Source organism: Rattus rattus, chromosome 17 (genome assembly GCF_011064425.1).
Source record: "Rattus rattus isolate New Zealand chromosome 17, Rrattus_CSIRO_v1, whole genome shotgun sequence".
NCBI classification, from domain to species: domain Eukaryota; kingdom Metazoa; phylum Chordata; class Mammalia; order Rodentia; family Muridae; genus Rattus; species Rattus rattus.
The window spans coordinates 42957133-42973785 of record NC_046170.1 but is presented as its reverse complement, the minus strand read 5'-3'; the positions used below and the strand labels follow the sequence as shown (position 1 = coordinate 42973785).

Below are 16653 nucleotides of genomic sequence, written 5' to 3'. Positions count from 1 at the left end.
GCATTTTAATTGGCTTATTTAGGCCATTTACAGTTAATGTAGTAGTTGGGCAGAATTGTGTTCAAGTTTATCATCTTGCTTTTTTTTTTTTTTTTTTTTTTTTTTTTTTCGGAGCTGGGGACCAACCTAGGGCCTTGCGCTTGCTAGGCAAGCGCTCTACCACTGATCTAAATCCCCAACCCCTTAAATACGTTTTCTTTTACTTCAGGCTAGTCTCAAATTCATGATCCCCCTTTTCAGTTTTTGGAGTACTGGGATTACAAGCATGTTACTGTTTTGTGCACAAGTACATCTCTAAGGCAGATCTCCAGGTCTCTCTGTGCCACTCTCTCCTCTCCCAACCCTTTTCTAAGACCTCTAAATGCCCTGGCCTCCTACCCCAGGTCCAACTGGTGAAGAGAAACATCCCCAGGCCAGCACAGGCTCCCTTGTCTGCTTCTTACCACTGCCTGATACCCAGTTGTAAAGCCTAATGTTTTATATATCCATTGTTTAACTCTTGGGGCTGTTTCGTCTAGAAAGCAGCTATTGCCCCATCTTGGCTAAACATGGGTGTCCCTTCACTACTTAGATTTAACCTAAGCCAAATGTGGTGGCACGTGCCTTTAGTCCCAGATCTTTGGAGGCAAAAGCAGGCGACCTCTATGGGTTCCTACCCTGGTCTACATAGTGAATTTTAGCCCAGTCAAGGCTACATAGTGAAACACTGTCTCAAAAGAAAAACAAAACAAAACAAAAAACAAGCAAACAAATTAAATAAATTTAACCTTAGGCGTGGTGACACTGACCTATTGTCCCTGATGCTCAAGAAACTGAAGCAGGCAGATCGTGTTTGAGGCCAGTCTGGGGTACACAGTAAGATCCTGTCTCAGAGAGAGACAGAAAGACAGACAGAGAGACACAGACAGAAAAAGAGGCAGAGGAGAGAAAACACTGATTGGCTGGATGTGGCGGAACATCCCCCTTGTTTGTCTGTCTGCTGACAGAAGCTCACCTCTTGCAGAAGAGACAGGTAGGTGGCCAGGAAAATAGGGGAAACTTGGTTCGGCAGCAGCAGCAAATCTGCAGGGAGAGGCCAGGTTAGAGCATGGCTGTGTGAAGGCCCGGTCCCAACAAGGAATTCCCAGCAGCTCCTGCCCTGGACCCAGAGCACCCAGGTCTTACCTTCCCCCTCTTAAGGCTGCTGAAGAGCTCCTTGTCCTGCAGAAACTTCTCCATCTCTGCCTTCACCAGCACCCTCCGCACATCTACCACCTCTTCCACAGTCAGAGCCAGGCTCTCCACAGGATGGCTGAACTCCTGGGGGGAGGGGGAGGGTCCTGCTTGCTCAACACCCTGGGGATCCCGCAGTCCCCTGGACTCAGTCCAAACAACTTGGCAACTTACTAAAGTATGTGTGTCAGCTCTCTCACCACTGGGTAGTAAGGTTCTGCAACCCCAAGGCCCCAGGACTCCATCCTCATTAACCCCATCCGTGCCAGAGAAACTCCATCCCCACTCTGCTTGCAAATGCAATGGCTCTACCCTTCTTTCTCCTTGGAAGCCTTCACCACCGAATCTTTCAACCTTCCTCTCCCCTGGTCTGTACTGTCCCTGGGAGCCCTGGGTATCCTCTGCCTGCCTGACTCTTTTTTTTTTTTTAAGATTTATTTATTTATTATATGTAAGTACACTGTAGCTGTCTTCAGACACACCAGAAGAGGACATCAGATCTCATTACAGATGGTTGTGAGCCACCATGTGGTTGCTAGGATTTAAACTCAGGACCCCTGGAAGAGCAGTCAGTGAGCCCTGCCTGCCTGACTCGTATGCTCTTCTACAGACAGACATGCAGGCAAAACACTCATATACATAAATAAATACACCTTTAAAGTTAATAAGGCCACCTCAAACTTACATAGAACTTACAATCTTCGAAGCACTCTAACAGGTTTTGTTTAATCTGAGCCTCTGCGAGATAACGGCATCAGCCATTAGCCTTCCTTGACACCTGCGGGAGCCTTGTTGCCCACCATCAGCCTTTTCCCGTTACCTCATTTGATAAATTTGCACAATGAATCAGGGCTCCTCGGCAGCAGGAACTATTAGCTCTTCATACAAACAACACAAAACTCATGGGACAGCATGTCCAAGTCCCAGCCAATAGCACACCCCCTGAAAGACCTCAAGTCACACCGTTTAGGTTCATTGTCTATCCTGACCCCGCTGGAATTAAACCACTTTAGACCAGTTGAAGGGCAAATTCTCTGCAGTTGGGGTTGCAGTACCAACGTGTACCAGCAGGTGGAAGCAAAGAACAACCTCACCAGAATCAGGGACTGGACTCTGGCACCCGCAGACAAAAAGGAACCCTGGGATGCTACACATGTCCTCCTCTTGAGCACAAAGAAAGGATGAAGTGGATGCTGAAGAGGCCATCAGGCTATTTGCCCTGTCACTTACCAGCCATAGGTGTCTGGTATCTGGTGCAGAAGCCTCAGGTCCATCCGCTGAGCTCAAGTTGCTGGGGTGAGGCTGAGACTGGCCACTCACAGGACAGAGACCTGGAGGGAGAACACAGGCCCGTGAAAACACCTGACAGGAGGTGCTGTGCCAAATGGACAATGGGGACAGCATGTGTGTCGCAGTGGGGATGGCGAACAAGCTAAAAGTCAAGGGGAGAGCTGGAGAGTCCGCTCAGTGGTTCTTGTGGAGGAGCAGGGTTCAATTCCCAGCACCTACATGGTGAATCACAACCATCTGTTCCAGGGGATCCAATGCCCTCCTCTGACCTCAGCAGGTACCATGCAACCAGGTGTACCAGGCACACATACATATACACATATACATGCACACGGTACACAGGCATACCAGCAAAACACCATACATATAAGATAAAAACGTTTTTACATTAATTAAAAGACCGCTGTGAGGAAGCCACACAAAAGAAGATTTCCAGGGTTTTCAGCTCCTAATATCAAAGTATGTGCTACAAAGTTGCACACATTGCTCAGTGAACAATGGGTTCTGCTGATCAAGGTCACATCATTAGCCAGTAGTGGGGACCAGAGGCTAAGCTCTAACCACTGGGGGACACTGGACTCCTTTACAGATAAAAACTCATAGGGCATCACCACTTGATTTGACATGGCTATGCACACTTCTGCTAAACTAAAACTTTTGACCTTGCCAAAGTCCTTAGGGTTGTTTGGTCATGTTCTCGGGACCCTGGACCCATTAATAACAATGACCACTCTGGGGTAAGCCCAGCCGCTGATAGGACAGGACTAACCATGTGCAACCAGGCCAGCACGGTGGGGGACGGGGCTGGTGACAAAGCAGATGCTTCAAGAGCCACCAAGGAAAGGAAAAGAGTGTCAGGTCAGCTTTCTTACTGTACCTCAGGAGGTTGATAATAATTATCTCTAGGTAAAAGACCCCTTGTGTGCCTGGTACCCACAGAGGCCAGAAGAGGGCGTTGGATTTACCATAACTGGAACTCAAGATGGTAGGAGTAACCGTGTGGGAGCTGGGATTTGAACCCCCTTTCTCTGCAAGAGCAGCCAGTGCCTTAACCACAAAGCCATCTCTCCATCTTCCAAGGATTCGAGTGTTTTGCAATGAATACAGGCTGGTTAGTCTCAGTTGGAAAGCAAGAATGCCTGCTTTGGGTGGCGACAGGCTGCGGCGTGCTCTCCCTGCCACACGCTCTCCCTGCCGTGCTCTCCCTGCCGGGCACAAGCTTCACACCTTGGGTAGTTGCCTGCTCACTCACGGATGTTGTGAGTCTGAGGCTGCAACACAAAGTCCCCGGGATGAGCATGAGAGAAGCAGGTGCTGGAAAAGGCAGTATTTACCCTGGTCTCGGGTGCTGGGCCTCCAGGAGTGCATGCTGCCTGCTCTGACCCGAGGTGGCTCTGTCCCTCCTGGGGGCTGAGTGGCTGACTGAAGGCCAGATCCCATCTCATTCCGAAGTTGGGCCAGGTCGTGTTCCGAAAAAGAGCGGTCCCGCTTCAGTGCCACCTCTCCACATGGGGACTCTTCTTCCTGAAAGCACAGCAGCACAGCCCCTCCAGACCACCGCCCCCTCCTGACCACCGCCCCCTCCTGACCACCGCCTCCCCTGACCACCGCCCCCTCCAGACCACCGCCCCTCCAGACCACCGCCCCTCCAGACCACTGCCCCCTCCAGACCACTGCCCCCCTCCTGACTACCGTCCTCTGATCACTGCCCCTCCTGACCACTGTCCCACCTCCTGTTCTGACTTTCTCCATATCCCCTTGCTCAACCTTGGACCAAGGCAGTGAACCCAAGGGTGCTAACTGAGTCCACTGAGGCCCTAGGCTGTCCTCTAGACATCACTAGCCCTCTGGTCTTTTGGATAGCTCATAGCAAGTGTATCAATGATCAAACCATTCCCTCAGGTCTTCCAGAAAATCTGGAGAAGACAGCTCTACAGGGGGCTGAGCCCTCGGAGGTCCCCTGCCATCTTAGGCCAGGGAGCCTCCCGGGACCAGCTTCTCACAGCATCTGCGGCTACTCAGGCTACTCGTCTGGCCACAAGACAACAACTTCCACTTCAGCCTCTGTGGTTGTGTTGTTCAGAGAGCTCTGCCCCTCTGATCCAAGGGTACTCATGAACTGAGAAGTTAGGGAGGGGACCCTGCCACCCAATGGTTAGAGCATGCCTACTCAGCTGACCAAAGACCCCCGTCCTGTCCGGCCTTCCCCAGCCCCGCCGCCGGCGTGGTCTCATGAAGCGTCCCGTCTCCACCCCCTGACCTCAGGCGTGCTCATCTCTTCCATCTCTGCTAAGGTCGGGGCTTTCAGCAGGACCCGGGGCCGTGGGCGCTGACTCCCACTCCCAGCATCTGTGACAGACAGGTTGATGCAGGAAGTGGACTTGATGTCCCCGGAGCAGGCGTTGAGGATGCAGGGCAGAGAACCAAACCCTGATGGCAGGAAAAAACAAGGCAGGGTGGACAGTAAGTGGAGAGAGAGTCAGCCCAGGGGCGGACGGTGAGCAGAGGAGGCAGGGAGACCAGGGCAGGGGTGGATGTGAGTCAGGAAGGGCAAGGAGCCCAAAGCCAGAGTGCAGGACCAGCAAGAAAGACAAGGGGGCCGGGGCAGGAGTGGACTATGAGCAAGGAAGATGCAGAGGCCAGTGAAGGAGTGGACGGTGGCCAGGAAAGACAAGGAGGCCAGTGTAGGAGTGGACGGTAAGCGGGGAAGTGAGGAGACCTGGGCAGGAGTGAAGAGGAAGGAGAGCACGGCAGGAAGAGACGTTGAACTGAGTGGTGGTGCACACCTTTAATCCAGCACTTAGGAGACAGAGGTAGGGGTCTCTGTGAGTCTGAGGCCAGCCCGGTCTACACAGCACTCCAGGCTAGCCAGGGCTACACAGGAAGACTTCCCTTCCCTCTCTCTCTCAAGGGAAAAAAGAAGAGATGTTGAACTGGGGGTGGGGGCAGGCAAGAAAGGCAAAGCAGTGAATGCTAAGGGAAGACAGTCTCTCAGGGCAGGAGTGGATGGTGAGTGGGAGGAGGAGGACGGTGCTGGGGAGGAGGATGAGGATGAGGAGGAAGAGGAGGAGGAGGAAGAGGAAGAGGAGGACTATGAGGAGGGTGCTGGGGTGAGGAGAGGGGACAACATGGGTGTGAACAGCTTCGTGAGTACCACTTGGTTTAATTCTCCACTTAGAAGGGGACCCGAAGGCTGGTCATCCATTAACAATGGGTAACTCTGGCCTCGAGAGACCCACCTAACCCAAACAAGCAGGGCTGAACTCACCAGCCTCATTTTGCCAGAAAGACCAGGTCTCAGATATTTGAATACACACCTGGCTTTCACTTAGAAACTTGGCTTTTATTTCATTTGCCTCTCAAATGTTGAGATTTGTCATCCATTATAACAACACAGAAAGGCAAAATCAGCTCGGCGCCTAGAGTGCAAGATTACTTCATTGCCTTTGGTTAAGACTTCACAGGTTTTAAAAAAAAGTTTACAAAATAAAATAAAATAAACTTAAGGAGCTCTGAGGGCTAAAACCAGTCCCATATTTGATCTGTGGCCCCAGCTAGGTCTTCTCTCCCACCATGCACCCTGTCCCCTTGCTCACCACGGGCTCCCAAGTGCTGGGCCCCTACTGGACGAAGCCTCCGCTCCTGTTTGATTTCCTCCAGGATCTTCTCGTGCAGTGTTCTTTGCTTCTGTGGCACAGGGCGAAGCCGTCTCTCTGAGACCTGCCACCGACATGACACACTAAGTGGAAAGGGGTGCAGGAGGTGACATGGGCCCGCTCTAGGGAAAGGCCGGAGTGGTCGGGGAGACTCGGTGCTACCTCTCAGTAACCCAGAAGGAAGAACTACCCAAGGAAGCTTTGTGCACACTTGGCGTGGGGTGTAAATGGCCCAAACCTCTCCCCAAGAGGAAGAAGATAGAGACCCCAAAGCCCTATGCTAAGATCATGCCCAACCTTCCAGCTAGCGGGCAAAAGCGCCCTCAACGGCACCTCAGGCAGAGGTGCACTAAGACACCTCCCAGGGTGGTCGGGAGGGCGGCAGCCCCAGAGCACCCGGAGGAGACGGTATGGAGCCTGTACCTGCTTCAGTGGAGGCCGTGAACGGATGAAGTCCAGGATGAGCTCATGGGCATCTTTCTTCACTCGGGAGGGATGTCGCCATCGACCTGCCGGGAGGGGCGGGGCCACCCTGAGCTTGCAAGGGCCAACTGCTGGTGTTAGGGTGACCAGGGTGGCTCACACAGCTTTGAGTGCAGCCTGGTCATCATGGCCAACTTCCCTCCCTGGGACCCAGCGCTTCTCTAACAGGTGCGTAACAGAGACGTGGGTCACACCCAGCAGTGGCTACGGCATTCAAGGTCCAATGAGCCGTAATGGCTGCCACAGCTGCCTGAACCAGTGTCTTCAGGAAATGGGGCTGTGGGGCCCATCTCATGGGTTGTTCTAGGGATGGAATGAACTTCTTTGTATGAAATGTTAAGGCCGGCACCAGTGCACAAAAGGCTGTGCCCATGTGTGTAAAGTGGAAAACTGCAACTGGCTCTTAGGGCCCCTGATCCTCAGGAACCTTCTTTGTGCCCTCACATACTGTGTTCCAGTACAGCCAAGAGATGTGGAAACACATCTGCCTTGTTCACATCTGCGGACGAGTATCAAACTCTGACCACGCACAAGGAAAGGGACAAGGACTGCTAGTGGGGAGCGAAGGGAGCCGGCAGGACGAGGGGACCGGGCAGGGCTGCTGCGGAGGACAACAGGGCCCTGGCTCACCATGACCTTTCGCAGCTTATAGTTCCTGGCACGGATATCCTGCATCAGCATCTCGAAGGGCGTGAGCTGGAACTCGGTGGGCAGGGGGTTGAACTCCTTCTCTTGCACCTTCTTCAGCTTCACCCCGTGACGGAGCTCCCGCATGAGCTGGACCCACAGCCGGGCCTGACCAGAAAAGAAAATGGCCTCCGCTCTGGCACTCATGGCCCTCCCAGCACGAACCCTTCTGGGTGTACTGTGCTCTCTGTCCCAGGCCGGAGGAACCCGTGTCTTACCCAGTCTGTGTGTCCCAGGTGGTCGAGCTCGGCCAGCGGCTTCTCTACCCGTGGCTCATCCTCTCCTAGCTTCTGCAGCATCTGGGACCATAGTTACTTAGTTAGTGTGGAGGGCAGAGGGACGCACAGCAGGCCTGCAAGTCCCACCCAGCAGGAGGCACATCCACCACTTGACCAGCTAAAAGAGACCCATGAAGGCGCCTGACCCTGGCTTTGGGGCTTGGGAAATCTGGGAAACTGTACCTAAGCTTTGGAATGGCACAGGGACCTTTCATCTTCTCTCTGGTCACTTCTCTTAAACAGGGCCTGGTGAGAGCCTGGTGTCCACATGGCACTGGCTCCCATCTGATCTACATGCCTCAGAGGGGCACCGTCCCAGACAGCTTGTTCATGCAGAAAAGGAAGCACCCGTTTCCCTCCAGATCTCACTTCACCCAGCACCCAGGACACCCTAGGCAAGCCATGAGCCCAGCTTTTCTCTTGGTGTGTTAGTGGCTGCTTCTCTATGCATGGCCCACACTGGAGGTCACCGCCGACTAGCGTCTCAGAAGCCGTGTATGCTCCCTTAGCTGCTGTTCTAAGTCTCGAGCCCGGCATAGCGTGGCAAGTGTTAGTCTTCAAGTAAGGGTGGAACTGACGGTAGTCAGGTGACAAGGTGAGCTGCCCGCAGGTCCCAGGATGCAGTCCAGGTATAAAGTGCTAACATCATGGTGAGGGTCCCGGGAACTGGGGGGTAAAGATGCTGGACTCACTGCCTTGGGGGCTCTGACTCTAGGCAGAAGCCAGGAGCATCTGCTCTCACTGAGTCCTCGCTGTAGGGAAATATCTACTCCTTAGAAGCTCCCACCCAACAAGGGCAGAGCCAGCGAGCCAAACTGTTGGGAGCCCCGCTATTGTGTGGGATTCCTGGGGCAAAGGGCATGGAGGGTGCTCTCCTGCCCTACTTAGAATAGCTACACCTGACCCCAAGCACCTGCTCCTGGCCGAAACGCTAGCCCAGACTAGCCCGGGCGTGTCTGTCCAGGACCCTACATCTCCAGCAGCCATTCCCTGACCTGTCTCTGGGACCAGGGGAATGGAGTGTAGAAGTGTGTGTCCCTGCTTAAGCAATGGCTCCTTTGTCTGTGTAAGGGATTGATTTGAGCAACAGAACAGACCATGTACAGAGAACTTTTGTGCCCAAGGACTACCTGACAGCCACAGGGAACATAGTCAGGAGAGTGTCTCTAAGGTGTCAGGGAGGAGTGGAGAGGGGAGGTGGGGTCGGTACACTGAATCCTGGGAGCTGAAAGGAGAGCCCCCCAAGGTTGGCATGCGGTAGTTACAAGTGAGGATCAACTGGCTCAAGCTGGAGTCCAGACTCTATTACTCCAACACTCCTCAGAGCCCATGCAGGCTCCAGGGGGTCAGGATGCTAGCTATGACCTCTAGGGTACAGGAAGAGCCATCCAGCAAAAAAGGGCAATGTGGAATCCCAGGTCAGCATCAACTCACTTACAGATGAGCTTCTACCTGAGCAAGACAGAACGGTGTGACTCTAACACACTAACACACTAAGAGAATAGGTGGCCTCACCTGACCTCTGCCAAGTCCCCCTTCACCATCACTGAAATGTTGGGGGTGCAGGATGGCCTACTTCACAGAAAAAAATAGTGGTTCTTTTCAAGCTGTAGCAAGTTCTTCAACAAAGCATAGTCAAAAGTGCCAAGCCAGAACTCTGGGTTATGGAAACCTAGAGGGAATCTAGCTCAGAGACCCACTGTATTCTAGACAGGCTCTGGCACTGGGAACCCCAACTCTCAGAAGTGGCGCCTGTTCACTTCTCCAAGCTGGTGGGCCTGTTTGTGTGGTCTGCAAGGGAAGAAGCAGCCACTTCCTCATATGTCTTTAACATCACACTTTCCAAAGGAGCTGGGCCTGGAGAGGCCAGCCATAGCAGATCTCCCTCTTGCAGAGCTGAGAGCCAGGTCTGGGAGGGTAATGGCTAATTTGGAGGAAACAGGAGTGATACTGTAGGAATAAAGGCTACGGCCCACTCCTGATTCCCTTCTCTGAACACCCGGTAGAAAGAAGGCACAAAGTTTAAAATGTATGAACGTTTAGGACAGTGCCCAGCTTGGGCGAGGGGCAAAGCTATAGGCGTTCCTAGGAAAGGTACAGTCAGGTACCAAGGCTCTTCCCGCCTGTTGGATGATGAAAGACAGGCCCCATCACCTCCTTACTCCCATCCCCACCTGATTTTACGCCCACCTCCCATCCATCTCCCCTGTTCCGCCCAGCACCAGCCCCAACTACTTGTAACCCACATCCTCACCTCTTTGGCCTCCCTCACCCGGGCCAGGAAGGCACGGAGCTCGAGCGTCTCCACAAAGAGAGCTCGGCACACTGCCTGGTAGTGGGCCTGCGCACCGTGGGGATCCGTCAGGCGTAAGGCACACAGCCGCATGGCCTGAGCAAAGGTGCGCACAGCTCGGGGGCCGCCCTCAGCCTCCTCCTCCTCTTCTGGACCCCCGTAGCCCTCATCTGCTGCCCCGCAGCTGCTGTCTTCGCAGTCGCTGTTGGCCATGAGGTCTATGAGCCTCTCCAGCTGTGGGCTGAGCTCTCGCTCCTCATTCTCGTCTAACCCCCAGTCCAGCGCACGGTAGATGGCAAAGCCCAGTGACTGCACCATCTAAGGGACAGAGATGTCATATGGTCACCAGAGATTCTGAGCCACAAGGGTACTAGAGCCCACAACCAGCAGCACCCTCCACCACAAGACCAATGAGACGCCAGACAGAATGAGATGCTGGGAAGAGAGATCTCAGCCTGGCTTTGCCACAGAGGAATCATCGTGGTACAAACCATAGACCACTGTTAAAAAGACGTTCCCCAAACAGCACAGCTACTTTAGAAAACAGGAAAATTTTTACCAACATACACCGGATGTGTGCCCTCCCCTCCCGGGTATTTAACCCAGAGAAGTGGGAAAGTACATCCACACAAGACTAGCTTATAAACTAGTCAGTCATGTGTTCTTCTTCCTAGCAGAGACCAGGTGGCATGTGTCCACAGCGGGGCACCGTAATACAGGGAACAGACAAACACACACCGTAGATGAGATGAAAAGCCTTGCTATGCTGCGGACCCATTAGCCTGAATCTAAGCAAGCTGAGCCCATCGAGGTCAATAGAAAAATTAGCAGCTCCCTGAGCCAGGGCCCAGTTGGGATGGGACGGCTCATGCCTCTTACGTGAAAGGAAAGAACTTGTCTTGGCACTGGTGCTGATTGCAGTGTATATGTCCCCCAAAACATAATTAGTAAAGAAGTAATCTAGATAAGCACTAGCATCTCGTGTCATGTAACCATGCAGCGTAAATCAGAGCAGGAAGACCAGCTGGCTCCGACTGCTGCTGGGATGCTGCTTGATTACTGTAGTTTGGGGGTTGGGAGCTTGGTTTCGTAGTGCTGGGTATTGAACCCAGGACTTCACACATGATGTGAAGGTGCTCTACCACTATAGCACACCCAGGCCTAGCATTGAATTCTTAGACCTCCCCCCACCAAAGGCCTATGTGCTTCCATGGGAGAACTACTGGAACTTTTGAGGTGGGCCTGCTGGGCATGGCTATACACACCTTCAATCCCAGCATGTGGGAGGCAGAGAAGGGCGGAGCTCTGCGAGTTCTAGGCTAACCTGGGCTACATAGTGAGACCCTGTCAAAAATAAAGAGGTGAGGCTGAGTGGGGGGGGGTCTACGTCTCACTGAAGGCATAGCCTAGGAAGAGCTACTGGAAACTGACTTCCAACTTCTGTTCTTTTTTTTTTTTTTTTTTTTTTCTTTTTTTTGGAGCTGGGGACCGAACCCAGGGCCTTGCGCTTGCTAGGCAAGTGCTCTACCACTGAGCTAAATCCCCAACCCCAACTTCTGTTCTTTTCATACCCAGCTATTTTGTTCTTTTCATACCCAGCTAAGAGATAAGCATCCTTCTTCTCCATGAAATCCTGCCATGGTGCCTTACATCACCACAGGCCCAAAGGAGTAGAACTAAGTGGCCATGAACTAAAACTTCTAAACTGTGAGCTGAAAAAAAATCTTCCCTTGCTTGGTGGAGGCTTGAATCAGACCCACGTGGCACATTGAGAAAGCGTTCTGCCACTGAGCCATACTGCCTGCCAAATCTTCCCTTTCTGATCACCTGAGGAGTTTGTTACAGTAACAGCCAGCCTGAGTCAGGGTATCTATGTAGCTCTAGCTGGCCTCAAACTCATGACCCTCCTGCTTTAGCCTCCTGAGTGCTGAGATTGCAGCTGTGCTCCACACCACACCCAGCTGTGCTCCACACCACACCCAGCTGTGCTCCACCATCCACACACAGCTGTGCTCCATACCACACCCAGCCTCACATCTTTGTATAGGAATGTAACTTTTCTAGGAATATACACGAGCCTGACCAAAGCCGGGAGAAAACAACCTCACTGAGGGCATGTGATGGGGCGAGAAGGCATGGAGGGCACGGGGTCAGGACCTGGGGACTGGTGGAACTCACTGTGAGAGGCCCTCGGTGCTTCAGTTGACTGGGTTTCCTGAATTCTCCATAATGCTTATTTTGAGACAAAGTCTCAAATGACATAGCCCTGTTTGTCCCTAAAGTTCTAAGCCTTCTGTTCTAGCTTCCCTAAAGATTCCAGGCATGTCCCCGCGCCTTATAATAAGTCTTTTAAACTTTCCTGTTATTTTTATTTTATGTGTATGGGTGTTTTGTGTGCCGGTCAGCATGCAGTGCCTGTGGAGGCCAGAATAGCATGCCAGGTCCCCCGAGACTGGCGTTACAGACCTTGTGAGCCGCCCTGTCTGTGCTGGGAATCAGACCCAGATCCTCTGGAAGAACAGCCAGTGCTCTTAACAGACGAGCCATCTCTCCAGCCTCAGTAATTCCTTTTTAAAGCACATGAAGCATCTTTGAGGTTTTTTCTGCAGAGTCCTCTTACCTCAGCATTTCTGCTTCACTTGGCAAGGAACCCTCACAGCTACCTTCAGAGCCGCCGACAATGACCTGGGGACGGTGGCTGGGGAGTGCACTGGAGGCTGTTGTTTCCTGTTTGCCCTCCAGATGCTGCCTCCAGATTCTCCTCCGTGCCCATGTGACTATCCCCCTCCACCAGTTAGGGTTAATCAGACATGGAACACTGCAATGGGCGCTGGCACATCTGAATACGTAGGAGGGGTAACAGGACCCCTCATCTGCCTAACGCTTGCTCTTATGTTTCAAGTTTCCATAAACTTGGCTGAGGTGGCACAGACTTGTGATCTCAGCATGTGAGGGGCTGAGGCAAGACAATTCTGACCTTGAGGCCAGTCTGGCCTACAGACTGAAAGCCTGTCTCGAAACAAATAAATATAAACATAAGGTTTACAGACCAAACTTAGTTTGTAAACTTTACTTAGTTTGTAAACCTCAGGGACTCGGAAGGCAAAGACAGGAAGATTACAAGTTCAAGACCTATCTGGACTATGCTGCAAGTCTGAGGCGGGCCTAAGCGATTTAGTGAAATCCCATCTCACAATAAAAAGATAAACCGAGGCTGGAGGATATTGCATGGCACGTGCAAGATCTAAGGATCAATTCCCAGTACTGCTGAATGAATGGTTTCCCTATTTTCCTCCTTTGGGCAGACTATCTGGAGCTGGAGATGGTTCAGTGGTTAAGAGCACTGGGTGCTCTTCCAGAGGACCTGGGTTCAGTTTCCGGTACCTGCCTGGTGGCTCACAAACGTTCATGACTCTTGTTCCAAAGGGCCCAACACCCTCTGCTGACCTCCTCAGGTACTAGATATTCACAAAGTACAACATACATGCCAGGTAGATAGATAGGTGGATAGATTGATAGATGATAGATGATAGATAGATGATAGATGATAGATAGATGATTGATAGATGATTGATAGATGATAGATAGATGATAGATAGATGATAGATGATAGATAGATGATAGATAGATGATAGATAGATGATAGATAGATGATAGATAGATGATAGATAGATGATAGATAGATGATAGATGATAGATAGATGATAGATGATAGATAGATGATAGATAGATGATAGATTATAAATAGATGATAGATAGATGATAGATGATAGATGATAGATAGATGATAGATTATAAATAGATGATAGATAGATGATAGATTATAGATAGATGATAGATGATAGATAGATCAATCAATGATAGATAGGTAGATGATAGGTAGATGATAGATAGATGATAGATAGGTAGATGATAGATAGTAGATAGATAGATGATAGATAGCTAGATAGATGATACCTAGATAGATGATACCTAGATAGATTGATGATAGATCAGTGATAGATCAATGATAGATAGATGATAGGTAGATAGATGATAGATCAATGATAGATCAATGATAGATGATAGATCAGTGATAGATCAATGATAGATAGATGATAGGTAGATAGATGATAGGTAGATAGATGATAGGTAGATAGATGATAGGTAGATAGATGACAGATGATAGATCAGTGATAGATCAATGATAGATAGATGATAGATAGATAATAGATAGATGATAGATAACAGACATACAGACAGACCCAAATCCACACAAATACATAAAACACATATCTGTTAAGAAAAAAGGAAAGCCTATCAAAGGCGCGCACACAAATAGAGCTCTACCATGTCAGACACTATCCTGGGCCTGTATAAGACTCCTCCTACTTAACCTCATGACAACCCCCTGACACAACCTCCCATCTCATGCACAGAGGGACAGAGGGACGGAGAGCTCAGGCTGCTTCATCGCAACTAGAAGCTGGACGAGCTAGACCTGGGAGCTGGGTCCGCCTGTGCTATGCTCTAAACTTTCTGCATGCACCAGTGGTCTCTCCACTCATTCCTGGTTGGCCTGGTATCCCAGGAAACCTGAGCCTGAGGCAGGCAGAGCAATAATTGGTCAAAGCTGGGGTTGGGCAAGAGATAAGGTCTCTGGGTCCTACAGGGACATCTCGGAAGAGATCACTGGAGCCTAAGGTACCTGGGGAAGGTAACCCTGGACTCAAGAGGACTGGTGGAGAGAGTAAATAAAGCCATAGTAAGCAAAGCCTTGGCCCACTCCTGGGCTGCTTTCGCTCGAGTTTTCTCTACCTTAAGCAGGTCAGAGTCACAGACTGGCTCCTGGGCACACCCATGAATGCAGGGTAAGAGGGCTTGGCACTCATCTAGTGGCTGGTCACACCTGACAGGTGGAAGATGGCGGCAGGGCTTTAGTCGCGGTCACGGTAGAGTGCTCTGGGAAACTGGAGACTCCAGGGACCATCTCAGGACCGACCGCTCTTGGTTATAACCACAGAAAGGGAGGGCTATCGAGGCGAGGGGACAGAAGCATGGAGAGCTCACAGTAAATTCATTTGTGTAGCGGTAGATGCCAGGTAAGAGTGAGGGGCTACAAGATGTCCACGTGCTTCGGGGCTCTGTGATGCTCAGCTGCATAGCACTGGCAGGGTCTCCACATGACTCCATAGGGTAAAAGACAGACTGAGAAGCGAGCCGGAAGCCCCCCACCCATCCCAGTGCACCAGTCTGTCCCGGCCACTCTTTTTCCTGGTTGCTGGCCTACACTGGCAGCAAGCCAGGGGAAGGGCTGTCCAGCCAAGCCTCTTATCTGATGGCTGCTTTGGTAAAAGCCTTTCTGTGTCCCAGCTCTCTGGAAACTTTCTCTGGGACATGGAGAATGCTTACCATTAGGAGAGCTGGGCAGCTGGCCAGTCTCAGGACCTCCAACCCTACCAGTTCCAGCATGGCCATCAGCCTGGAATCTGACTGCAATTAGAGGGGCTGCCCAGCCAGGCGGGCAGTTCGTGAAGCCCGAGAAGCCAGGACAAAGCTTAACTATTGAGTGGCTCCCTCACTGTACTTGGGAGACAGAGCTTTAAGGCTCACATGCGGGCCTCTGAGAACAGCCCATCTAGGACTCCCCGTTCAAAGCTCTTTACAGGTATGTCATGGCGAGGAATAGGAGGCGTCCTCCAGGTGGAGGGTAGCAGCTGCACCTCTGTGAACTCTGGATAACGAGGGTCAGCTGATGTCCCAGGCCAGCCCAACTGGGATCAGCGAAATCAGCTACCCCGGGTTTGATACAGCTGTGAGTACAGACAGCGAGGGCCACGTGGCGATAGGGATGTCTTAGAAGCACAGCTGTTCCTTCCCAACTTCCGGCTAACGATATATAAAAGCACCATTTTCACAGAGTTCATAAGCAACGCTTGGCAGTGTGCTCAGTGTGACATGTCAAGGTCGCGGGTGTCTTGCCTCTTGTCGCTGGCATTGAGAACTATGTGTGCTGGTGAGATGCAGTGCCAGACGGGTACATGGGTATTTGCCTTCAATCCCAGCACTTGGGAGGCAGATACAGGAGGATCTCTGTGAGTTTGAGGCCAAGCTGGTCTACAGAGTGAGTTTCAGGACAGCCAGAGCTAGGTAGAGAGACCCTGCCTCAGAAAAACCAAGTAGACAAACAAATTAATTAAATATAAGGAAGTATATTTTTCTTCTTGAGGAAAGGTATAGGTTAGAGAAGAAGAAGAGGAGAAGGAAGAGGAAGAGGAGAAGGGAGGGGAGGAGGAGGAAGGAGGAGAAGAAGAGGGGAAGGAGGAGGAGGAAGAGGAAGGGGAGGAGGAGGAAGGAGAAGAGGAGGGGAGGAAGAGTAGGAGGAAGGGGAGGAGGAAGGAGAAGAGGAGGGGAAGGAGGAAGAGGAGAAGGAAGAGGAGGAAGAAGAGGAGGGAGAGAAGTGGGGAGAAGGGGGAGGAGGAGGCATTCAGGTTCTGAGCTGGCTTTGTTGCTGTCTTTATGTAACACACGGAATCCCCTTGATCTATGCTTCCCTCGCCCTTGAAATGCTACCACGCTAAATACATAAATGCAAAGGTTCCTCCCTTCCTCCTTCCCCACCTCCCTTCCTTCCTCCCTTCACCTCCCTTCAGTATTTTCCCTCAAAGCTTCAGTCTCCCAAGAAGCTGGAATCTCAGGTCTGTACCACTGCCTATGGCCTTATAAATTACTTTATAAATTACACTTTGAAGGCCACATTTCAAAGGAATAAGAC

At 51.5% G+C, this 16653-nt stretch overlaps 1 protein-coding gene across 1 annotated transcript in view; it reads right to left on the bottom strand.

Annotated features, from left to right (window-relative positions):
- The window catches only part of Spire2 (spire type actin nucleation factor 2), a 36097-nt gene that overhangs the window by 4534 nt on the left and 14910 nt on the right, over window positions 1-16653 (bottom strand). Inside the window, 11 exon segments of the mRNA XM_032887640.1 lie at window positions 995-1062; window positions 1165-1299; window positions 2443-2543; window positions 3837-4026; window positions 4763-4932; window positions 6099-6222; window positions 6582-6646; window positions 6649-6667; window positions 7272-7436; window positions 7547-7627; window positions 9861-10217. Coding sequence (XP_032743531.1) covers window positions 995-1062; window positions 1165-1299; window positions 2443-2543; window positions 3837-4026; window positions 4763-4932; window positions 6099-6222; window positions 6582-6646; window positions 6649-6667; window positions 7272-7436; window positions 7547-7627; window positions 9861-10217 — 1475 coding nt within the window.